Source organism: Somniosus microcephalus, chromosome 1 (genome assembly GCF_052327205.1).
Source record: "Somniosus microcephalus isolate GS21.2 chromosome 1, FLI_Smic_1.0, whole genome shotgun sequence".
Taxonomy (NCBI): Eukaryota; Metazoa; Chordata; class Chondrichthyes; order Squaliformes; family Somniosidae; genus Somniosus; species Somniosus microcephalus.
This window is the reverse complement of record NC_140987.1, coordinates 373,168,399-373,194,138: the sequence shown is the minus strand read 5'-3', so window position 1 is coordinate 373,194,138 and position 25,740 is coordinate 373,168,399. Positions and strand designations below refer to the sequence as shown.

Sequence of the window (25,740 nt, the reverse complement as noted above, 5' to 3'; positions counted from 1 at the left end):
AACCTGTGATTGCAGTGTTGGGAAAAAAAGTTTTTAAAACTGCATTGAACAAAAGGAAGAACAACTGGGATGCGTAACCATCTGCTACATTTTAAAAAGAACCTTGAACTGCTTGTACCAAAGCAAAATACAGCGGATGCTGGAAATCTGAAATAAAAACAGAAGATGCTGGAAATCCTCAGCAGGCCAGGCAGCATCTGTGGAGAGAGAAACAGAGTTAACGTTCTGACGAAGGGTCATTGACCTGAAACATTAACTCTGTTTCCAACTCCACAGATGCTGCCTGGCCTGCTTAGTATTTCCAGCATTTTCTATAACTGCTTGTTGCGGGTATGCCCATACTTTAAATCTCTTGGCATTTCATGGTGCATTGTGGGACAGATTGGAAACCATGCTGCACCAGTTGAAGTTATAGTGTAAAGTAAATCAACAGAGCTATGAAATCATCGCTTCAGGAAGACACTAGAAAACTGCTGAGCATATACTAGTTTGGTTGGTTAATATTGTAGATGTACTTTATGCCTTATGTTGGTGCAGTGTGAAAAATTGTTTTGCACTGATGCAAGTTGTGAAGTAGAACTGCAAAAGCAGTCAACTCTGAATCTTTAATGGTCCATTAAAGCAGCACTGATGTTACTATGATTGTCTGCCTTATGAAGATGTATGCAACAGACATAGAATTTATAAAGAAAAACAGCCTTTAAAATAAATATTAAAATGCAAAGTCAGGCTTCTGTTACCTCAACAGAACCCATGTTTGGATGTAACTTGGCAGAGCAGAGTACCTGGCCACCTTCAGCTTGGCTTTGTTACCTTGACGACGCAATAAGTACAGGGCCCAACTCAATGGGAGCTCGCCAATACATCTGTCAATCTTCCTGACTCCTGAACCATGTTGAAGGGAATTGGGGGAGACTGGCTTATTGGATTGCTACATTGACAGCTTAAGAATAAAAATGAATAATAAAATAAAACCCCCATGCAGAGAAATAGAGGCAAATTAAAATCACATTTAAAAGAATTTTGAAAATAATGAAAAAAATGACTGCAGTTCCTTTTAATGTGTTGCTGTTTTCTGTTGACAGCAAGGCATTCTTGTGTTTTTCTGTTTTCAGTTTTCTCCCCTCTTCTTTCTCTTGAAGGCATTGACTCCCTCATTTGGGGGTATGGTCCACAGGGGGCAGTTACCTTCTGGTACCTCATCACGTGGCTATTATTCATGTGAGTCTTGACAGTCCACATTGCCAGCTGTGGAGGGCATAACAGCGAGACCAATCCTGTCCTCATCTGGCATCCACACATCCATGCATTTCCAGTAGGGATTGCTGTATAGCAAATGAGAACTCAGGCCCAATTTCTCTCCGTGACACAGGTGTGCTGTGGCAGTTTTGGAGTCCCTACTGACACTTTGGCTTAACTCAGTACAGAAAAACCTGGGATCTCCCTGGTCAGTAGGGCTCAGAGAAGGAGATTTTACCACTTAGCCTTCAGGACTACTCATTACCTGTCTTTTGGTTATCTCTTTTATGGATATCCATTTGCAAATAAAAGCAGGTAGAAGACTATTGGACAGATCAGAACTGGGCAGGCTGTGGACATTTTGGCCTAGAAATTGAGTTGACGCTGCGCCAGGGCTTTAGCGCCGGAAATTTAGCGCCGGCGCTAATTCCCTTGCGCGCGCCAAAAATTCAGTAGCGCCGCGCCCAGACGGCTGCCGGCGCTACTGGCGGGCGTGAGTGCCTCCCAATGGGCGCTGAGTGCCGCATTGCGGCGCTAATCCGGCGCTGCGGCACCCGATGCGGTGCGGCAGGCTGGGGAAGTGCAGGCCTCCTCCTCCCGTTAAGGAGGCGCTGCCTTCACCCGATCGCTGGCCGTTTGATTTTTTCAAAAATGAGCCCGGCACCTCGGACAAGTGCCGGGCTTGCAGGCCAGACGCATCTGTTCCGCGGGGGGGGGGTGGAGGAGTCCGGGGAGGGAGGTGCGGGCAGGCGGCCGGCGGGAAAGCGGCCGGCCGCCGCGCGACCTTAATGCGCCGGCGCTAACTTGTGTAAGACTCGGTTGCCAGAGTCTTAGTTGCGGCTGCCACGGGCGAGGCGGCCGCAACTGAATTTCGGCGTTCGGGCGCTTTGCCACGGCAACCGGGACGCTGCGCACACCGATGACGTCATCGGTGCCGGCGCAGCGCAACCGGCTAACGCCGATGGCAGCGCCGAAGTGAATTTCAGAAACGGCTATCATTGCGGCGCTAGGCCCTCTAGCGCCGCAAAATGGGCGCTAACCCTACTGAATTTTCAGCCCAGTGTTTCAGGTAAGTAGTAATATTACAAAACATATAATGCAATTATCAGCCCCTGATGAAGACTCAAGTCTCAAGGATTCTATTTTCAAAATGTTATTTTTCATGTAGAATGCAGGCAATGGTCAAAATAATGTTATTGACATCACATAGACAAGGTTACAGTACATTAGATCTATGTCATGAGATAGGAGGACAGCACTGTGACAGGATTTGAGATATTGAACACCATTTGTGGTTTTGTGCTGATTTAAGACAAATTGCTCAGATAGGGTTTATTGCAACAAGTCCATCAAATCAATAATGATGGAAGATGGATACTGAACACTGGGCAGACCAAACTTTGGAATAATATTTGTAAAGAATCTGCAAAAGGGAGGTCAAATGTGTCACATTTGGCAGCCCTCAGCATTATAAGGGGTAGCTACCTTGTATTTGAATTTCAAACCGCTGGATTATCCCACTATGCATTTGGTATAATACTTTAGTAACCTAATGCTTCCTTTAAAAAAAAGTTTCGTTATGTTGCTGAACAAAATGGATGTTACTGCTGGAAAATGGTAAAGTAAGCATTGCAGTAATTGATTCAGTTCAAAAACCTAAGGTTAGATTTATGGCAGTTCGGTGCTTTAAGTATTCACTGTTGAGCAGTAAATCAGGCTGATTTAACCTACATAGCACTCAAATGCATAGCTGCCTTGATACTCAGTTTCAATTTTGCCCATTGCCCAACTTCTCTGGTGTAGGTGAGACCATCTATTCTATTATACAGCAATTTCCAGGATGCTAAGAAGCAAGGAATGCACTAGTCCATAACTGGTTAATTTTTATCCATCAGGTCAGGCAGCATCTGTGAAGGGAGAAACAGAGTTAACGTTTCAGATTGATGACCTTTCGTCATCGACCTGAAACGTTGGCCTCGATTTTCCTGGAGCCGTCAGGCGGGGTTTCAGGCATGCGGGGGTTGAAAAATCGCAGAAATAGGGGGTCGCGACCCCACCCCACCCCGGCCGATTCCCCGCCCCGTCCGACTTTCGCCCCGGTGTTTCAAAGTGACCCGAATCAGTCCCGCCCGCAGCAGGCGTGGGACTGGTCGTCGGGAGCCTAATCAGCAATAATTGGCATCTGTAATCCAATTTTAAGGGCCCCTTGCAATTTTCAGCCTTTCCCCACGTAAACCACGCCTGGTGGGAACACCGCTGATGAAACCTGGCGTGAACAATGTCGGCTTGTTTACTTTCAGCTGCAGGTCAATCAGGAATGAAGAGATTTAATCAGACAGCATTTGTAGGCTGCAGGACCTTGTTGTTCCAGGCTTGGGGCAACTTGTTCAAAGCTTAGGCACAGCTGTGGAAGGTTGGGGCCTCACACACTTCTCCAGTGTGAGCTCCTGGGAAGCCCCTCTCACCACCCTAACTCAGCGCTTCCTCAACGGAGTCATCTGCCAGAAGCATGGGAGGCCTTTTGTTCCTTCCCTTCTTGGCATTAGTGGATCTCCAACAGCAGAGGAGGCTGCAGCAGATCCAACAACAACAGCAGCACCAGCAACAGCAGCACCAGCAACAGCAGCAGCAGCTGGAGCACCAGGCTGCGGCTCACACACTTGAGGCAGCACAGGCCAGAAGGGGCCAGCGCATGGAAGGCCATCGACGCAGGAGACACCCCCCAAACAGGGTCTACAGACACAGGGTGAGCTACCTCAACATGACTGAGCAGCAGTGCCAAAGGCAGCAGTGACTTTTGTGAGAGGTAGTGACTGACATCTGTGCAATGCTACAGCAAGACCTGGAGCCCAGAGCACCAGGTCGACACTCCTTACCAGTGGCCATCAAAGTCACCACTGCACTCAACTTTTATGCCTCAGGCTCCTTCCAGGGATCAGCAGCAGACATCAGCGGCATCTCACAGGCGGCCGCACACACTTGCATCAAACAGGTCACCGATACCCTCTTTGCCCTCGCGCACAATGACATCCATTTCACCCGGGATCGCGCAAGTGTGAGGGCGTGAGTGATTGGATTAGCTCAGCTGGCAGACTTTCCAAGGGTGCAGGGCGTCATTGACTGCACACATGTGGCCCTTAGGGCTCCCCATCGCAATCCAGGAGTTTTTGTCAACTGCAAGGGCTTCCATTCCCTTAACGTTCAGCTGGTGTGTGACCACAAGAAGGTGATTTTGCATGTTTGTGCCAAGTACCCTGGCAGCTGCCATGACTCCCTCATACTGCGTGCGCCAGTCTACTGTGCCTCCGCTATTCAGTCTGCCAAACGAACTTCAGGGATGGCTACTTGGAGACGAGGGATATCCCCTGTGGACTTGGCTAATGATGCTGTTGAGACCAGCCAACGAAGCTGAGGAGCGCTATAACTCCAGCCACATTTCCATCAGATGCATTATCGAGCAAGCCATCGGATTGCTAAAGATGCGCTTCAGATGCCTCGATAGATCAGGTGGAGTCCTACAGTACTCAGCAGCCAGGGTCTCCAAAATCATTGTGGTTTGCTGTGTGCTTCACAACGTGGCACAGCGTCGTGGCTTGCCGATTCCGCAGGACCAAGAGGCTCCTCACAGAGCCGCCTCGGATGAGGATGATGCTGAGGATGATGCTGAGCAGGAGGAGGACGGAAACGAGCATCCTGCAGAAGCCTGTCAACCAGCGGGACCAGTGCGCGAGAACATTGCTGGGCGGAATGCAAGGAACGCACTCATCCTGGCCAGATTTGCGTAGCCTGGTACATCAAACACTGTAGCCTTGCTGCTTCTTAACTGACCATGGACAGTGGCCCATCCCTGCGCATTTCTACCTATTTGACCAGCTTGCTGACATCTGCAAGTAACCCTAAGGCCTCAATGTGAAATCCCATTCGCCAAATGACAGACGCCACAACTGCAGCAGTTGCCACCAGATTTTTTATGTACAAGAAACTGATGGCATTAAAACTATATACAAGACTTTTCACCCAAGTGACTTCCCTTGTGATTAGTGGTGCTTTATTTTTCTCTTACGCGTGCTCCTATGTAGTGGTACCCCTGTGGCTTCAGCAGATGTGGCGGCCCCTTGCTCACTTTCCTGCTGCTCCTGTCTCGACACCTTTGGCGGGCATCCTCTGGGGTGGCGAGCCTGTGAGGGCTCGCCAGCAGTCTGCTGCTCCTGCAGCTGTGCAGGGGTTGAGATTCCTATCTCACTTGGGTGTGGACTCCGGCGGGGCTCTGACCGAGGGCTCTGAAGTGGCATGGAAGTGTGAGCGCGTGGAGAGGAGCCCCCACTTCCTTGAGGTGTGCCAACAACCTCCTTCTCATGGGTCAGCTCCCCCTCAGCACCTGCAAGTGGCTGGAGAGCACCTTGCTGCACATCAGGGGGGGCCATGGGGACCCGTATCTGCACTGGAAGTCCTGCTCAGAGGGACTTCCATGAAGGTCTGGTTTCAGTGCTCAATAGATGCCCATCGCTCCTCAAGAGATGTCATTCTATTCTGAGCACTCACCATGTTTTCGATACCCTGGCGAATAAGCTCCTCCATGGCCGTAGCCCTCCTCTCCTCGGTCGCAGCCCTCCTCTCCTCGGCCGCAGACCTCCTCTCCTCGGCGGTAGCCAGGCTTACCACGGAGGTAGCCATCCTTTCCGTGGTGATGTTTTCATGCGCCAATGACTCCAATAAGGCTCTGCTCATGCTCGCCATGGACTCCTCCATTCGCTCCACACTCACAGTGACCCTGGAGACAAAACCTGCCGGAGACAAAACCTGCCAGAGACTCCTGCATCTGTGCATGGAGATCCATCACCTCCTCTCTTGCGGATGGACCCAGAGGCATAGGGTCGACATGGAGCTGAGCTGAGCTGGCAGAGGCCTGCGCCCTCCGACGAGGACTCTCCATTGCTGTCGCTGTCTCCACAATCTGCTGATGCTCACTTGTGAGCTGTGAAACACCAGGTGACAACACTACTCTATGTCCCGAAGGCCCCCCCGAGGTGTGAGTGTCTGCACTGGTGCTGGGTGCGCTTACTTCTGCTGACGCTGTGCCCTCAGAGGCTGGAGCTTCCTCTGAGGAGTCTGGCTGCACAGCCTCTTCCTCCTCGACAGTGGGGACGGGGGCTCTGGATGGTCCTGTGGGGGAGTAAAGGAAAGAGTTAGAGATCTGATGCCAAGGCTACTTGCACATTGGATTTGGCAGATGCTCATAAGTCCAAATGATGTAGCTTCAGAATCATATCAGCGACTCATGCTATGTCAATGAGAGAGATGGGAAACTATTCGGTCACCAGCTTGTGGGCTTGCTCCTGTCTCTCCTTCCCCAGCTTCCACAGCCACATCAGGCCCGACAATCTCCATCACTCCTTCCTCCCAGGAGGTCAGGTGGGCGATTGAGGGTGGACCTTCTCCGGTCCTGGCTCGCTCTCTGTTGTTGTGGGCTCTCTTTTCCTGCAGTGAGGGAGACAAGTGGAGTTTGAGTGAGAGTGCAGGAGTGAGTGTAGAGATTGCATAGCATAGATACTTAGAAGGAGACAAAGATGGTGTGAGGCTGCAAGACCAAGGGCCCTCCCTGTGTGTTGTCAGTTGTGTTCCAAGCCTCAAAGTGAGAGGCAGTGTGAGGGCTGCATGGTGGAATAGTTATGTGAATGTGAGCATAGAGAGATAGGGAATGGATAAGGGTGCATGGATGTGACTGTGAAGTGGGATGTGGAGGAAGAGAGTGCTGAAGCTGAGTGCTGTTGGGGAAAGGCAATGGGGATCAGGTTCAGGGTGATGGAAACTTCATACTTACTTTTCCTGTACGGTGAAGGTCATGGAAGCGCTTCCTGCACTGCATCCAGGTCCGTCGGGTGACTCCCTGAGAGATCACCTCTGCAGCCACCTCCATCCAAGCAGCCCTGGTCTCTTTGGGAGGCCTCTTCCTCCCTGAGCTAGGGAAGAGGACCTCCCTGTGGGCCCTAACCCCATCCACCAATGTCTGCAGTGAGGTTTTATCAAATTTGGCGGCAGCTCGGGCTCTGCCGCTGGCTGTACGACTGGTTGGGAAGCCTGTAGAGGTTGAAAAGCTTGCTGGAGACTTTAAAAGCACCACAAATGATGACATCATACTGTGGGGCTTTCTGACTGGAAATGGACAATTAGCAAGGGTGCCCACACGCTGGAAATTAATTGGCCAATTGAGGGAAAATTGCGTCCAGCTGGCAGACCCATTTAGATTCGTGTCGGAACCCAACATTCGGGGAACCCGACAATTCCCCGCACCTGCGGGAAAATCGGCCCCGTTAACTCTGTTTCTCTCTTCACAGATGCTGCCTGACCTGCTAAGTATCTCCAGCATTTTGTTTTTATTTCAGATTTCCAGCATCTGCAGAATTTTCTTTTTGTAATTTTTATCCATGCTTCTTACGTGGGTGAAATTGATGTGAAGTGATAGAATGGTTCTACGTACACTGAGATACATAAATAAGAATATCATATGTGGATTCTGAATTCTACTTATCAAATGAGAAACTGCTTTGCATAGACAATAACACCCAACATTTCACACTTTGGGCAAGTTCCTACAAAACTGAACTGTGCTGACAATAACAGTTTGTACCAAATTAATCCAGTGAGCCCAAATTTTATCAATTTGGATTCAGGCTTTATATTTTCCACTTATTTATCCTTTGTAGATCAAAATTCCTTGGCATTATCAGTATATTCTTGTAAAAAGAATTGAGTCGTTCTATGTGTTTATACCCATTTATTCAAGACAGTAATAAGTTTAACTTGCTGAAATCTTTCAATGTGCAATTATATCATCTAAAAAAAACTCCTCCCTCCCCACTCTCTCTCTGGCGTGCACACACTTTCTATCGTTGTCATCACTTTTTGTCTGACTCTTTTTCTCACTCTCTTCATCTTTTTATAAGTCTCTTCCTCGCTAGCTCCTCTTCTGTATGTTTCCAATTATCTGGGTATGTTGTCATTCACACATCTTATCTCTGTATAGAATCATAGAATAGTACAGCACAGAAGGAGGCGATTTGACCCATCGAGTGTGCGCTGGCTCTTTCGAAGAGCAATCCAGTTAGTCCCACTCTCCTGGTCTTTCCCCATATCCTTGCATTTTTTTATCCTTCAAGTATTTATCCAATTCCTTTTTGAAAGCTACTATTGAATCTGTATCCACCACCCTATCAGGCAGTGAATTCCAAATCCTAACCACTCGTTACATAAAAAACGTTTTTCCTTATGCTGCCTCTGGTTCTTTTGCCAACCACCTTAAATCTGTGCCCTCTCCTTATCGTCCCTTCAACCATTGGAAACAGTTTGGGGGAAAAATTCTGTTGGTTTGTGGCTCCCGTTAGCGCCTTAAGAGGGCGCTAATGGGGCGCAAAGCAACTGGCGCCCGGGTGCGGTGATGTTTGCAACGCTTGCGAAATTGACCAGACGTTTTGCAGCGGCACTAAACACTACTGCCATGATCTCCTGCGCCCACAGATCATGACGTCAGTCGAACGTGCAATGCCCCAGTAGCGCCCCGGACCGGATATTGAGTGCTGCCCCCTGCCTTACCGCCTGCCGCTAGCAACGACAGGTTGGGGGAAGCGTTTTGCAGTCACGAAGGGACTGGGGGAGCGCTATTTAAAGGCGACCGCTTCCCGTCTATTTTTGTCTGCAAAATTTTTGCACCACGCATTCTCAGTGAGAGAGAGAGAGACTTTTGGAGGTATTCAATGCTAATTGAGGAGTTTTGGGTACTGAACAGCACTTTGCAGGTTCATTTTGATTTGATCTTGCATTGATTTAGAAGAGACTGTGGGGGCTGCACTCTGAGCTCCTTCCCTGGGCCTCTCCATTGTTCTTTCCAGCAGATTTGATGTACAGGTCTCTCCAGGCTGAGATTCAAGGCTGCCATGAGTAGGGTGTGGATGGAGAGCAAGATTGATCCTCCCCTTTAAGAACTGGCCGGCGCCAGTGTGTCTGTGTTCCATTGCTGACTGACATCACATGAGTTTCGCCAGTGCTCTGAGGTAGCTCCTCGCTCCTCGGCGTTAGCGCCTTAAGAGAGGTGTGTAGCACTTGATTTAGCGCTCCAATCACCTCCAGGGGCGATAGAGGCCAAGTTTGCAGTCGGAGGTGATAATTAGCACCAGGCACTAAACTTTGCGCCCGGCCGATAATTGCGCCCCAAATGGGGCAATACCGATTTTCTCCCCCTTTATCTTTATTTGCTCTGTCTAAACCCTTCCTGATTTTATACAGCTCTATCAAATCTCCTCTTAGCCTTCTCTGCTCCAAGGAAAATAACCCCAGCTTCTCTAGTTTATCCACTTAACTGTAATCCCTCATCCCTGGAACCATTCTAGTAAATCTCTTCTGGACCCTCTCCAAAGCCTTTACTTCCTTCCTAAAGTGCAGCACCCAGAATTGGACACAATACTCCAGCTGGGGCCGAACTAGTGTATTATATAGGTTTAGCATAACTTCCTGGTTTTTGTACTCTATCTATAAAGCCCAGGATCCCATATGCTTTATTAACTGCTTTGCTAACCTGTCCTGCCATCTTCAAAGATTTGTGCGCAATCACCCCAAGGTCTCTCTGTTCTTGCACCCCCTTTAAACTTGTACCATTTAGTATATATGGTCTCTCCTCATGTGAGTGTGTGAGTCTTTCCCTCTCTTTCTTTTTGTATGTCCTCACTCTCTCTCCTATCCCTCATCTCCCAAGCAGAATTGGAACCTGATTTGGAGCTTCATCCTTTGACAGTTGTCTTTCACTGGCAACAGGGAGTTAGACTGCTTGCTGCTTTGTTGCATTTGGGTGTATGTCCCAGCCCAGCCAATCCCTGAAGCCTAATAAGATCCCAGACCCATGTAATCAGTGACTAATCTAGCCCCAGGGCCATATATATCTCAGTGCAGGGCCCAGCTAATCCTTATCCTTCCAGGCCAGGCAAGAGCAGATGGGGTGTAGAGGCTCAAGAGGTAAAAGTGGGGAAAGTGGAAACAAGAGGGATCAGGAAGGCCAGGTATGTGTGAGTAAGCAGAAAGGCAGGGAGCTGTTTGCAGATTAGAGGGAGCAGCTTTGGAGGCCAAGGTTGGAAAGGAGTGAACGTGAGTTGGGCTGGGCTGGGCGGGGCGGGGCGGGTGGGGGGGTGAGTGCGGCAGGAGCGAGCATAGAGGAGAAGTCCAGAGAAAGCAAACAGGAAAGCCAGACCACTCTGGCAAGACTATAGGGGTGGAGGGCTGGGACTGAAGTCAACGTGAGGTAGTTAGGGATGTTAGGCCTGCCTTGATCTGGGGAGGAGCAGGTGGCAAAGCCAAGGTTTGGAGGGAATGAATGAGGAAGATGGAGGTAACAATCAACAGTGGAATGTGTGGGCCTGGCTGGGAGATAGCAACAACAACTTGTATTTATATAGTGCCTTTAACATAGTAAAGCATCCCAAGGTGCTTCACCGGAGCGTTATCAAACAGAATGTTGACCGAGCCACATAAGGAGATATTAGGGCAGATGAGAGGTAGGTTTTAAGGAGCGTCTTAAAGGAGGAAGGAGAGGCAGAGAGGTTTAGGAAGGGAATGCCAGAGCTTAGGGCCTAGGCAACAGAAGGCACGGCCATCAATCGTGTAGTGATTAAAATCAGGGATGCCCAAGAGGCCAGAATTGGAAGAGCGCAGATATCTCGGAGGGCTATAGGGCTGGAGGAGATTACAGAGATAGGGAGGGCCGAGGCCATGGAGGAATTTGAAAACAAGGATGAGCCTTTTAAAATTGAGGTGTTGCTTAACCGGGAGCCAGTGTAGGTCAGCGAGTACAGGGATGATGGGTGAACGGGACTTGGTGTGAATTAGGACATGAGCAGCAGAGCTTTGGATGACCTCAAGTTTACGGAGGGTAGAATGTGGGAGGCTGGCCAGGAATGCATTGGAATAGTTAAATCTAGAGGCAACAAAAGCATGGATGAGGGTTTCAGCAGCAGATGAGCCACCCCCAATTAATATAGAGTAAAGCTGGAATACACATGTCATTGTGAAAATTGTATTGAATTTAGTTTAGGAGGTGGGGGAAAGGAGAATGTCACAGTGGTTGTTTGTCATTGAAACTTATTTTTCTCCAATGTAATTGGTCATTTTTATGATGAGCTGATGAAACTACAAGCAGGGTTCTGGGATCTAATTCATTGAAGGGACAGTGTCCTCTGGTATCTGATTGGTGTGATCTTACATTGCACTTGTTTTATGGTTCAGTATAAAACAACACGGAATAATTAAGGAATATAATTATTAAGATTAAAACAACTTTACATGCAGCACCATTCAAGAGCTCCCCTTTAGCTTACAACTTCTATTTTGCAGACTGTCTATCTTGATCAGTCAGGATTGGTTGGCTAATTGCAACATTGGTCACGATCCTACCTGAAGAAGTGAGTTGGGAACGGGTCAGCTGACTTGCGGGTTCCATTCCCGCCCCCAACGACGCGGGCTTGCCGGCCAATTAAGAGGAAGCCGGTGTCAGATGATATCAGTTGGTGACTCATCATCTGCCGGTTTTCTTAAAGGGAACATGCTCATTTTTGTTTGACAGATGATTTTTCAGTGTTTGACAGCATTGAGGTGCTGCAAACACTGACAATCACTGTACAAAAGTGAGCCCTTGCACCCAGGCTCTCCAGAGACATTCTCCTTAGGATAAAACAGATGGCAGCTGCAGGTGAGGTTACAGAAGCGATCTGTCACTGGTGAGGGAGGTTCTCCCAGTGAGGTGGGACTATACAAACACTTCAAACCTTATTACCTACAGAAAAGTCTAAATACATTAAAAATGAATTTCCCAGCATTTCCTTAACTCTGAAACTCACCAGTGCACCATTGGATCCTTCACACCACTTCTGCAGCTGTCATTAATGAAGAAACACTACAACAGATTCACAACACGCCACACTTACCTGCCGTGGTGTCCGGACATTGGGAAGCCCGCAGTCGACCTGGCAAAATTGGAAAAAACCTCTTAACTGCCTATTAACTACCTGTTAATAAGCAGCTAAGTGGCTATAATCCTATTCCCGCCGTTAGGAGTTGGGTCCCTGTGCAAATCGGGGACCCGACTCCTGGGAAGATTGATTGGAGGCGGGTTATAAGCGGGTTCGGGACCCGCTGCCAATCTTTCTGATTTTGCCAGCAGTCCCGCCTCTAAACCTGACCCCTGAGCACTGGCAAAATCGCCCCCATTGATATATAACTCACTGACATTCAGGAAATGTCTCTCAATTCTCACATTTAAATTGCTCTATCACTACAATTGTTTAAGTCCTGGTATAAAATTGGATGAAAGGACAATATTCTGGTTCTGGGACCTGATTGAATAAAAGGATAGTAGTGTCATATATTTTTACATTTCTACAGACATATAGTCCTGCATTATTACAGACACAAAACTTTTCAATATAAAAATATTACTTTATTTTGATAAATTTGGTAATTAAACATCTGGTCGCAATGGTCTTCATATTTTCCTAAAGATAATGTTATCTTGGGAAATAATTTCACTCCTGGTTAAGTTAACCAGAATTATCCAAAATGCAGAATACAACATTACAAGTTTTTTTTTCAGACAAAAAAAACCCGATTGTTTTTCAACACCAGCCACACTGCTAACTCAGCCTGCCCTACAGCAAGATCAAGTCCCTATCGGTGTTGGGTGACCCTATTTATCTGACTCTCCTGCATGAATATTTGCCAAACTGTTCCAATTTTCTGTCTCGGCTCTCAAAATTAATAACTTGCCTGGGAGCAGTTGTTTCCTGAGTAAAGCCAGCTTTCATTAGCACTGTATAATGTTGCTGTGGTCTTGAGCACTGCAATCAGAGCTTAGTTCCACAAACTCTATATATATCCTTTCATACAGACTTGTATACTTCAACTTCAGCCACAATATTAGGACTGATGGATTTCATGTTGCTGCTCTTTTCCCCTTGTACTTAGCTTGAAAGTTTCAATCTCAATGGCATCGTATTTTAATATAGCACCAAGTTAATTCATGTTAATTTGCTACATTGCATCCCTGTGTGTGAGATCTCACTTCTGTTATGAGCCTCACTTGTACACATGCATATTCCACATCCAGAACTCCAATGGATATGATTCCTGCCTTTCGTTCTGTATTCTATCTTTTTTTCCAGGCTATATGAATGCTGTTGTCATTTTGAGTTATGCAATTCTTTCTATTAGTAATTTTAATGATAAAGTTGGCGTATAAAATAAGAATTCTCGTTCCGTACTCGTACTGATTTTTCCTTAAAATTATGGATGGGAAGAATTTCACACCCAAGGTAACAAATGCATCGTTGTTAATAAGCTTTGTTGTAGTGTTACCAGTGTCTGGTGAATATACACTAAAGAGCCTACTGTTCATATCAGTGAAATCAAACTGTTTCCCCTTTAGATATTAGGCATTAACAACATGTGAAACCAAATGGCCTATCCCTTCTGTTGATGTACATGTTGAAGTATGAATGCATTACACGAACATACAAAAATGACAGGCAGGGAAAGACTAACTGGTCCATCAAACCTGCCCCATATTTATGATGCTGGTAGCATCATGACTAGACACTTCCTCCACCACCCACCCCACCCCCCCACCCCACACCGCAGTCATGTAATTTCCTGGGAAAGACAAAACAAACAGAAAATGAAGTCAGGGGAAAAATACTCTGGAAAATTCCTCTCCAACCCCCCTCAAAGCACTTTACAGTCAATGAAGTACTTTTTGAAGTAGAGTCACTGTTGTAATGTGGGACACGCGGCAGCCAATTTGCACACAGCAAGCTCCCACAAACAGCCATGTGATAATAACCAGATAATTTGTTTTTGTTATGTTGGTTGAGGGATAAATATTGGCCAGGACACTAGGGATAACTTCCCTGCTCTTCTTCGAAATAGTGCCATGGGATCTTTTATGTCCACCTGAGAGAGCAGAAGGGGCCTCGGTTTAACGTCTCATCTGAAAGACGGCACCTCTGACAGTGCAGCACGCCCTCAGCACTGCACTGGAGTGCCAGCCTAGCCTTATGTGCCCACAACCTTCTGACTCGGAGGCGAGTGTACTACCAACTGAGTCTTAGCTGACACGAGCTAAGAATCATTCTTGGAACTCTCTTCTGAACCTTTTCCAAGGCCACTATATCACCCATCACATGAGGGGACCAAAACGGTGCACAGTACTCTATCCAACTATATATCAAACTATATATTAATGCTTTTTTCACACATACATCACTGAAACTCTGGTCTATACTTTGACACGTAAATATTGGTGTCTTTTATAAATAACCTGATGGAGGTATTGTAGTGTGGCATGTTTTGCCTTGTTTAATAGTGTTTTGGAAGTTTTATGCGTGTTATTTTTTCCTATACAGTCAGGGTACACAGAGTGTCACAGGACTAAATGAGCATTTGTTAAGATCAGCTCAAAGTGCAAGAAAAGGCACACCTGTGGTATCAGCTTTAATCTCAACATGGAACATGTTTTAAGTCAGAAAAATAATTGAAACCTTCCACCAAACCTTTGTGAAGGAACTGAATGCTGTGCACAGCATGAAACAAAACTGTTGCCAATTTGCAGTTAACTGGGTCAGAAACCTAATTTAAAAAAAAAAATTCCCTCCCCTGTTCTCTTGAGAGCATTGGCCAAGAATTTCCTTGGAGCTGCTCCTGCTCCACTACTTGTCGGAAGTGTGGCAGAAACCCTATTTACACACGTAAACAAGGTTTCCGCCGCACTTCCAGCGAAGTTACACGGGCAGCTCCAAGGAAATTCCCGCCTGTTGACTCCGTGCCTTGTTGCTTTTCCACCGGCATTGGTTGCCCGGTAGTCCCTCGTGCAACTCGCCTATATGTAAGCCTTGTCAGTGATTGTCAGCCGGCTAACAGGCCATGGGGGGCATCCTAGCTGAACCCAATCCTGTCCTCCCCTGACATCTGTGCATTTGGCAAGAGGTCATTTTCTGCCCTTAAGCCTGAGGCCAATTTCTGTGCCTTTCCTGTTCTTTCGGCCAAGTTCAACTACCTCAGCATCAGCCAGTAATTGAACCTGGAGCATTTCTGGTCTGTATGACTCAACTGCCGATGGAATAAGCTTGACGAGTCATCAAGGAGTCCAGTGAGAAATCTGAGTGGATTTTTTTACATTTTATTATTAAATTGGCCTTTTGGCCCATTGTTTATTGGGGATAATAAGGAAATTTGAAGATTTTATATTTTCTGAGAAATCTTAATAACATTGAATTTAGAAAGGAAAACATTTTTGCAATTTAAATTCCAGTTTATTATAAAGAGACAGTGATATGGGACAACTATTGCAGTACACAGCTGGCAAATTACTTTCACCAACAAAAGTGGCCACACAGTCATCTTGACTATAACAGTTCAAGTGTGATATGGAGCTGGCTAGGATTTCAGGCCTACTTCTGACGTTTGTGTAGCTTCAATGTAATGCAACAGATCACCATATGTTTCCCAGTATCAAGAACCTACATTACAATGATCAAAGACCGCATATTTTAGATCAGCGGTTTTTGTGGCGCTTTGCGGACTCCTTTATTTTTACGCTGATGTTAGGGCACCTAAACCGTTAACAATATATTCCTTTTGACATCTAGAATTAATTTAGTCTTTCACTTCATTCCTAACCTCCTAAGGGTGTCCAACCCCAGCTCTGCACAAGGTAAGGCTTAACTCATGAGGCACATCTACATTAAACCTGAATAAAATCCTTTTGAATTGTTTAATATTGCCTTTGAAGTAGATGAATGAGATGTTATTCCCCAGGGAAGGCTATCAGCATCAATATTACATACAGAAACTTGACAAAGGCCAGGAAAAGGGACAGGAACAAACTTACTTGTTTCATTTCCAGGGAGAAAACGGCTGTTTTAACTACCGGGGAGGCTCACTTCCCTGCTGCTACCTATGTTTTATGCGAACAAAAATATATAGATTTTATTTCCCCCTTATACTTCTCTGAACTGCTTAGTTGGCAAAAATGTGCAATGATTGCAATGTGCAATTGCCTAATGATATTCATTTCAAAAGCAAAGTTTTAATGTAGCACTACATTTTTATTCTAGTATGAAGCCGGTATAACATATGTTGAGGGCACTGGGGCTGTTGTTTTGAGAGAGATCTCTGTTGCAATGGTTATGTATAATGCATTCTTACTGATCATAACCCTTCAGTGCATGCAATTCACGTTCATTTCTTTTCAAATTTTCATCACATTTACAGATGAAAAGCGCCATAAAACAACACTGCGTGCACACACCAATACACAAGAGCTGGTACATACGCCAACTATTAAACAGCTCAACTTCCTTGTTGGTTATAAATATTCTTCAAATCATTCTATAGTTAATAGCAATGTAAAGCTTTTAAAGTATAGTCTCTTACTACAGTTCTCAGGATTTTTTTAATAGTATTATAATATTAGCATTCTGATATTTACCTCTTAACTGACAACACCCTGAGATACTGTTTCTATTTACACTGGAGCCCTGATTATTATTCACGTTCCAATTATGCAGCTCCCTGATTATTCTGCAGAATTTTTGGAGGACACAGCTTCGCGTGAGATGACGTCTGCTTGTACAGACACTTTTGTCATTTGTGTTTCATCCCTTTCCTTGATGAATAAAACCGCATAATGTTTCCTATGTCATATGCATTAGGCTTGTTTTCTTTCTCATGCCTTGCTGTGCCAGAGGAAAATTCAGAGACACTCAATTATCCACCAATTTTCATTATCCACCAGGAGTCTATTCTATGGTAGTGGATAATGGAGATTCCACTGTGATATACTTAGTTATAAATGCTTCATGTTACTTACTGTCTTGTTCAAAGTGCTTTCAAAGGTTTCTTGTTTGTAAGATTTAGAATTCACAATACTCTTTCAGAAAATTTCTTTTTAGGAAAGAATGACATTTTGTTAACATACCTGTGATTGTTATTAATCCCCCTTTCACAAAAAAAATCAGTTCCTGACAAATTCCACATCCATGAGTATATACTCGATAGGAATTCCCTTCAAAACAACTTGTATTTGTTGTATGTCCTCACAAAGCTGTTATTTTGTTGTTTGTTTCCTGTTTGCTCCATTTTTTTTGCTGACACCAGTCTTGCCGGGACGTCGAAAGCCATTTTTTTGTCTTTTGTGAGCGCTTCAAAAACTGTGAGTCTGTTGCTCAAATTGCTTCCCCCCGCCCCACACACACTCACACACACACATGTTTATATATACTGGGGCTTGTTTATACAACGACTAGGGCTTGCGATCATATCATTACTTTGATTTTACTCTTAACTTCAGTCGTTAGATCGATTCTGTGTTTTAAGTCAGTTCGCCACAAGGCCTCCCAGAGTACTCAGATTTTCTATTTTTAGTGTCTCAGCATCTTCTGGAAAGACGTAGAGGCAGAAAAGAAGAAGATAGAACGAGTGGAAGTCAAATAGAAAAACTGGAATCAAGGAATTAAATTTGGAGGCAAACAGAGAGACAGTTACACAAAGAGAGACTATCAAAAACATAATTTATTTTTGTCCTTGAGCAATACCACAGGAGGTGAACTAGCTACTTATGATTTTACCTAAACCAGCTCTGCTCGTGTCACACAGGCCTGAGGAGCCAAACATTCTGCACGTTATGACAACTTGCAAGTTGTACTGAAGGTCATATAATATTGGAGAAAGCATTAAAAACTGGGCAGCGGTAGTCTAATAACTCACCCTCTCTAAGCGCAGCTTTCATATTGGACTAATGCTGGCATTGCTATAGTGTAAACAGCACTTGTCTTCACAGGTGATGCCAGCATGGTAACCTAATGGCAATATGCTACTATTTGCCCCCTGCACCTGGATTTAAACATCTGTGGTCTTCAATAGTATAAATATCACTAGGGTGGATACCTACGACAGAGTGATGCATAGCTGAATCATTCTGTGTGCAAACATAAATGTAGCATGAGATAAAGCAACATAATTTCAATAGCAGCTATAAAATAATTCTTTTGAAATTTAGAAACACCTGTTGCTCCTGTTCCTTAGATCCAGACCAAGTCATCAACATTGGGCAGCTTTTGTGAGTTCTGATCCCTTAAACCTTATCATTTGTGAGATGTTTTGGGGCAAAAATCTATTGCATTTTAGTTGGAAGGTTTAATCTGTCACGATTGCAAAAATCACGTTGCTGCATTGAAAACCTTAATGATGAAAAAAGTCAGGTGAGCGGTGAATAGCCTGTGTATTGACCCTGGGCAAGGACATGATCAGACTTGCTTGTTATGCCCAGGGTGGTCAAATAGCCTGTTAATGCTCACTACCCAGCCTCACGGTTGAGGAATGGCTTGTTGGGTGTGGTACAGGAGGGCCATCTGCAACCTGGATCTTCACTCCAGCATAAGTCTGTGGCTTCAAGAGATGAGGGAAGAAAAAAAAAAGTGGGTGCTGAAATATTGTTAGTAAGCTCAATGCACATTTTATGTAGGGGTCATAAGCATAAAATAGCCACAAATAAATCCAATAGGGAAATCAGGAGAAGCTTCCTTACTCAGAGAGTGGTTAGAACGTGGAGCAGTTGAGGCGAATAGCATAGATGCATTTAAGGGGAAGCTAGATAAGTATATGAGGAAGAATGGAATAGAAGGATATGCTGATGGGGTTAGATGAAGTAGAGTGGGAGGTAAGTCATGTGGAGCATAAACGTCGGCATAGATCCGTTGGGCCGAATGGCCTGTTTCTGTGCTGTGAATTCTATGTAATTCTGTGTAATATATTATGTTACCATTATCACATGTCTGAATTTGTTCATTTTTTTTAGGACCACACTTAAAATGGTATCTTTTCCTGTCTAGCTTGTATTTAATTCATGTAACTGTAATTCTGCTAATTAGAGTGGATGGGCTGGGTTTGCTAACTTGAATGACCTCGGTCCCAGAAACTGTCAGGCACCGTGGCATGTAGATATGTAAATAACAAATGCAAGATTGATTAAACTTGACACCAAGCCACGACAAATGCAAATGATGTGAGCAGACGCTTGGTGTTACTGGAAACCTGTAAATATAAATACTCAGCGATGTAGTGCAGCCTAATCCCACCTTGACATGACAAAAGGTTCTTAGTGGCACAAAGCGCTATTAAATTGTCTTGTCGCCTCTTTGCACAATGTTTAACCGTCACAACAAGGCCTTTCCTGTTCTCTTTTTGAACAAATGATTTTACTGACGCTTTTCTGTACAAATTAGTAAAATACATCTATTCCCCGTGGATCTGCTGAGCTGATTCATTATGCATCTGTGCTTGTGTTGCAGGTGTCGAGGTGTCTCTTCAGAAAGTGCTGGCTGAAGCCTCGGAGACTTGCACGCAGGAGTGCCTCGTCCTCGGTCACTCTGACAACTGCTGGATGCCCCCGTCGCTGACCCAGTACCAGCAGCCCAACCCACCCCTGCCGTCCATCGGATTTCAGCAGAGCTGGGGCAGAGGCGGCAGGCCAGAGGGGAGGCACACCCTGGGGAGAGCCAGCAACAAGGACGACAGTGACAAAAGCCAAGGCGGTGGCAGACAGCAGTTGTACAGCAGCTCGGAGAGACACTGCAGCAACGAGGATCCTGTGAAGGTCATTCCCCTGGCAAACTTTACGCCAACCCAGCAGGGGCCCGTGTCTGGCGGCAGCTCCCCCTACGTCCACGAGCACCAGCTTTAGAAAACACTTCAAGCAACTTTTGGGAAGCTCTGAAGCCAGGATGTATATAGTTGCTGCTTTCAGTTCATGTTGAGCCCACATGTCAAAATATACAAGCCTGCTTTGCAGTACTAAACATTCGCAAACACCTGTATACCTTTAGTAAGGGAGGCCTTCCAAACAAGTAGTGTATGAAGCTGTGTATCAGCAGCTTCTTTGTGCCGTTACTTACAAACACTTGAGGAAATGTTTGTGTTGCAGAAAGGCAAAGGGGGTGTATTTTCAGGAGTGAATTTTCGTGGGCAGTTGTATTACACCAAAGTTCGGTGGCAAGCCAGAATCACCTTTTTCTTTCTGAACTAATGATGTCAGACACAATCTGAAAATGGCAGCAAGAAAACGGACTGTATGAATGCTATCAGTTTTACTTTCACTGCTCTTTTTAAAACCAGTTTTACCCGTGTCGCACTTGATCAGTGCCAAAATCAGTACGCTGGAGTTCCTTGGTACTTTGCAATACGAGGAGCCCACTTCTCGGTGGAGTGATGATTCGCGTGAATAATTTAAAAGAAACACAGCAGAATACACATGGTCTGCGCTGTGGACTTCTTCTATAAGTTGTGTCAGTGCCACTCTGATCAGGGAAGAGAAGACTCACTTGTAGCAGGAGAGCTGACGGTCCCCACTTTTTCCAGCCCTCCTGATGATGTGCCCGCCTGAAACAGGCGCACGACCTTGCATTAAAGGGGCACTCCATCCAGGAACCCGTCTTAGTAAGAGTGGCAAGCAGATTTGAGGAACAAACAGCCCTGGCCTTTATAGCCACAGTACCTGGTGTTCGACCCCCGTGCTACCAAGTCACCTCAAACTGTATTTATTCTTTACAAAGTAGGTTTTGTTTTTAAACTTGCAAAGGATTGATCGCCGTTATGTGTGCAGCTCATGTACTACATATGTAGAGTAGTTTGAGGTCAATGTATTGAAAATGTAAAATACATTTTATACTTAAAGCTTATATACTTATAGGTAATTAGAAGTGATCTGATATACTATTTCTATATTGTACGTTTGATTTCTGAATTAGATTAGAGTAAAGATTGCTCTTATTAAAATATCTTATAGGACATTCTGCTTAAAATCCTATAGGAGTCCAAATTTTATCAGCTCCTGCAAGATAAATTGTTCAATTCTATAGAGCATTACTGTGTCTTATAACTGAATCTTCTAGGGCAATTTCAGGTATGCTGCATCATATAACTGACGAGAGAGGTAGGCAATGTTTGACACTGACCTTCGAGATGTACCTGCAGATTACACTGAAGAATTGAAGCACTACCTTCTCATCCAGAAATTCAGATTTAATACCAAATGGCTTGCTACTATGTCGTGACGTAAAGGGAGGAGCCTCTTGTTTGTTATTATGTTAAATCAGGTAACATGCACAATTTCCAGACTCTCTGGATACATGACAATCGAAGTAAGCCTTCAGAAAGGGGAAGAAAATAAAGACTTTGTGAAGTTTTGTTTGGGATTACTGTATGTAGCGTTTATCTAACTAGTCACTCAAAGCTGTAAAAACTGCATTAAATCTGCTGTATGATGACTGCTTGTAAAACAATGAAAGTTGCTATGTATATTAGATGTGGGGTTTTTTGCACCATAAAATGGGGATTATGGGGAAAGCTTATTGTGCTGTTTATGTGCCCAGCAGGTATAAGTAGCATTGTAATTTGTCAAATGTTGTCTCACGGTAATCTGTTCAAATCACAGGCAGTTACAGTGTGCAAAAGAGCGCCACCTAATTAAACAGTTACTTTAATCACTGAATGATGGAAAAGCATTAAAAAAAATCGGTCTTGTCTAATAATTTTAAGTATTTCTTGGTAGTGCTGGTAGTTTTAGGATATGGGAATATTTGTTATTATTTGTGCAAAGCATTGCAGTTGAAATTGCATGTTAACAATGAACAATGTTAACCCTTCCAGAACTGACTTTGCTGATGATTTACCTATAGGTTGATGAATTGCTTGAAGAATTTACTTAGGGAAGGAGGGAGGGGTGGGGGGAACAATGGGCATCGATGTTACTCACTGTGCTTTGTGTTGCTCTGCAGATATTTTACAGAATACCACATCCGGCTTGGAAAATTTTGTAAAATATAGCACCAGGTTAGATTGAGGACGTTAACCACAAGAGGGAATTTGTTGGCCTGCAGCAATTGTTACCGTTTTAATACTGCCCTTATTTTTCTCATGCTATCTTTTACAATTCCTTCTCCCACTTGGGCAACAACAAGATTAAACGAGATTGCACACGGACCTCTCTGCAGGGAAAAAAATGGGTAAAGAGTACACATTCACACTGACTAAAGCCGTGTACCTAAACCATTGTTGCTGTCCGCTGATATGCTGCATTCCTGTCTGTCCTGTCACTTTTTAGTCTGTCAAGGGGCTTCACTCCCAGACAGTGGAGCTTTTTCCGAGACCCACTCCAGACGGACTGAAAAAGCCAGTTACTACACAAATCTGTCACTGTGCACAATAATTGTTAGTGCAGCTTCAGGGAGATTTTGATTACTGTACATGGAAGGAGCATCGGAACAGGAGGAGGCCATTCAGCCCCTCAAGCCTGTTCCGCCATTCATGGCTGATCTGTATTTTAACTCCATTTACCTGCCTTGGTTCTGTAACCCTTAATACACTTGCCTAATAAAAATCTATCAATCACACTTATGAAATGTTCAATTGATTTAGCCTCAACAGCTATTTGGGGGAGAAAATTCCAGATTTCCACTTTGTGTAAAGAAGTACTTCCTGACATCAGTCCTGAATGGCCTAGCTCTAATTTAACCCTTTTAGCCCCGGTATCATTCTGGTGCATCTGCGCGGTGCCCCCTCCAAGGCCAGTATATCCTTCCTGAGGTACAGTGCCCAAAACTGAATGCAGTGCTCCAGATGGGGTCTAACCAGAGCTTTACATAACTGTAACATAACGTCCACCTCTTTGTATTCCAGCCCGCTTGAGATAAAGGATGACACACCATTAGCCTTTCTAATTATTATTTGTACCTGTCCAAAAGGAAGGAACAACTGCAGTTTCTGGGGAAGGTTATGCTACATTGAGGGGACAGCAATTGTTGGACTGGCATGACCAAAAATATATATAAATATATACTTTATGCAGCAAGATATGCAAAAAATAAAAGCTAAATTATCAAAAATTGGCAATGATAAGCGACACTATCAGGTAACATGGGAGGAAGTGTGGCAATTAGCAGCAAACTGGTGATAAAGACAACAATTCTCGGAATCCACAGTAGATGCCTTGTACGCCTTAAAGGAGGTAGAGCAAGTAGTGCTATTTCAGTCCTTTAAGGGTTAATACTCTTTTATTTTGTACACTTAAAAAAAAAAAGCAGGGGTTGCAGACACATTAATTACTTGTGGACTGTCATTTAAAGATTGTTAAAGATAAAAGTCATGGCTTTTTAATGTCATTTTCCATTCTCCTGTTCAATATGTTTTGCAAAATAAATGATGTGATTCCATGGGATGTGCGTCATGATTGACATTAAATGTGTAACCCCAGAGAAGATGAATTCACAACATGTGTCAGTGAGAGGCTCTTATTTTTGTTCTAAATTTTATATTTGAAATTCTAACTTTAGAGGGTTACACTGGCAGACTGCCAGGTGTCAGTTTAAATCTCTGAGGTTGCTGCTTATGACTACAGCGTTTCAGTTCATATCTGCCTTGTGATTTGGTGACAATCTGACAGGAAAGGCATGTCTGACTGTGCCCACTTCATACCCATGCCTACCAATTAAATGGGAAGCAGCATTACACAAGTACCTTATTTCGGACTATCACCTCATAGCGAAGTCCAAATCTGAAATTTATCATCATTTCAAGTTATTCTCCCATTTTCAACCTACCTTAATTTTTTTTTTGTTTAACCTGTATTTTCAAAAGCCCTGAAGATATTCTTTTGATTACTTTTAATGAAAGTTATGAGATTAAAGTAAAACCTGATCTTCTCTAACATTAGTTAAAATTCATCGGGAACACCTTGTGCCTATAACTTGTCATTGATTTTGCTGAAGTTATTTGTAACTTCCTTAGGCCTGGTACCAAAAATAATACAATGCTTATTTCCAGTTTTCTATCAAAGCATTGTAGGCTCCTCCCCCACAGCCCATGTGGCATCCTCCTCATCCACAGCAATGTGCCATTATCCTCTTCCTTAGCCTTGTACCATCCTCGTCATCCTCATCCACAGCAATGTGCCATTATCCTCTTCCTTAGCCTTGTACCATCCTCGGCATCCTCATCCACAGCAATGTGCCATTATCCTCTTCCTTAGCCTTGTACCATCCTCGTCATCCTCATCCACAGCAATGTGCCATTATCCTCTTCCTTAGCCTTGTACCATCCTCGTCATCCTCATCCACAGCAATGTGCCATTATCCTCTTCCTTAGCCATGTACCATCCTCGTCATCCTCATCCACAGCAATGTGCCATTATCCTCTTCCTTAGCCATGTACCATCCTCGTCATCCTCATCCACAGCAATGTGCCATTATCCTCTTCCTTAGCCATGTACCATCCTCGTCATCCTCATCCACAGCAATGTGCCATTATCCTCTTCCTTAGCCTTGTACCATCCTCGTCATCCTCATCCACAGCAATGTGCCATTGTCCTCTTCCTTAGCCTTGTACCATCCTCATCCACAGCAATGTGCCATTATCCTCTTCCTTAGCCTTGAACCATCCTCATCATCCTCATCCACAGCAATGTGCCATTATCCTCTTCCTTAGCCATGTACCATCCTCGTCATCCTCATCCACAGCAATGTGCCATTATCCTCCTCCTTAGCCATGTACCATCCTCCTCGCCTCATCCACAGCAATGTGCCATTATCCTCCTCCTTAGCCATGTACCATCCTCCGCATCCTCATCCACAGCAATGTTCCATTATCCTCATCCTTAGCCATGTACCATCCTCCGCATCCTCATCCACAGCAATGTGCCATTATCCTCTTCCTTAGCCATGTACCATCCTCTGCATCCTCATCCACAGCAATGTGCCATTATCCTCCTTAGCCATGTACCATTCTCCTCGCCTCATCCACAGCAATGTGCCATTATGCTCCTCCTTAGCCATGTAACATCCTCCTCGCCTCATCCACAGCAATGTGCCATTATCCTCATCCTTGGCCATGTACCATCCTCCGCATCCTCATCCACAGTAATGTGCCATTATACTCATCCTTATCCTCTTCCTTAGCCATGTGCCATACCCCTCCTCCTCATCCACAGTAATGTGCCATTATCCTCTTCCTTATCCTTCTCCACAGCATGGCAACATCCACCTTCTACATACTGTGACATCCTCCTTCATCTTCATCATAGATCCTTGGCAACCTGATCCTCAGCACTGTGACATCCTTCCCCCCATTGTGACACCAACCTCCTCCTACTGCTCCACCATAGCTCTAAACTGCCCTCCTGCTCCTACTCCACTGCAGCATTGTGACATCCCACTTTTCCTGAAGAGCATTGCTGCCTCCATCATTTCCTGTACAGAAGTGTCATTGCATTACTTCCTCTAAGGAATCGTGGTATCAGTCTGTTTTCATGCTGCGCTATTCAATTCTGTATTTTTATCTACAGTTCTGCAAATCATTGCTTTGCCATGGTAAGGTTACATGATGACATCATTGCTTTATTGTGGCATTATGGGATCATTC

At 44.8% G+C, this 25,740-nt stretch overlaps 1 protein-coding gene across 1 annotated transcript in view; it reads left to right on the top strand.

The window, feature by feature from the left end:
• LOC147125012 (protocadherin-9-like) overlaps positions 1-23,539 on the top strand; it is a 98,110-nt gene extending 74,571 nt beyond the window's left edge. The window contains exon 2 of the mRNA XM_085996052.1: positions 19,620-23,539. Within this exon, the coding sequence (XP_085852178.1) occupies positions 19,620-20,011 (392 nt within the window). The 3' untranslated portion in view covers positions 20,012-23,539. The remainder of the gene's footprint in view (positions 1-19,619) is intronic.
• The last annotated feature ends 2,201 nt before the right edge of the window (positions 23,540-25,740 follow it).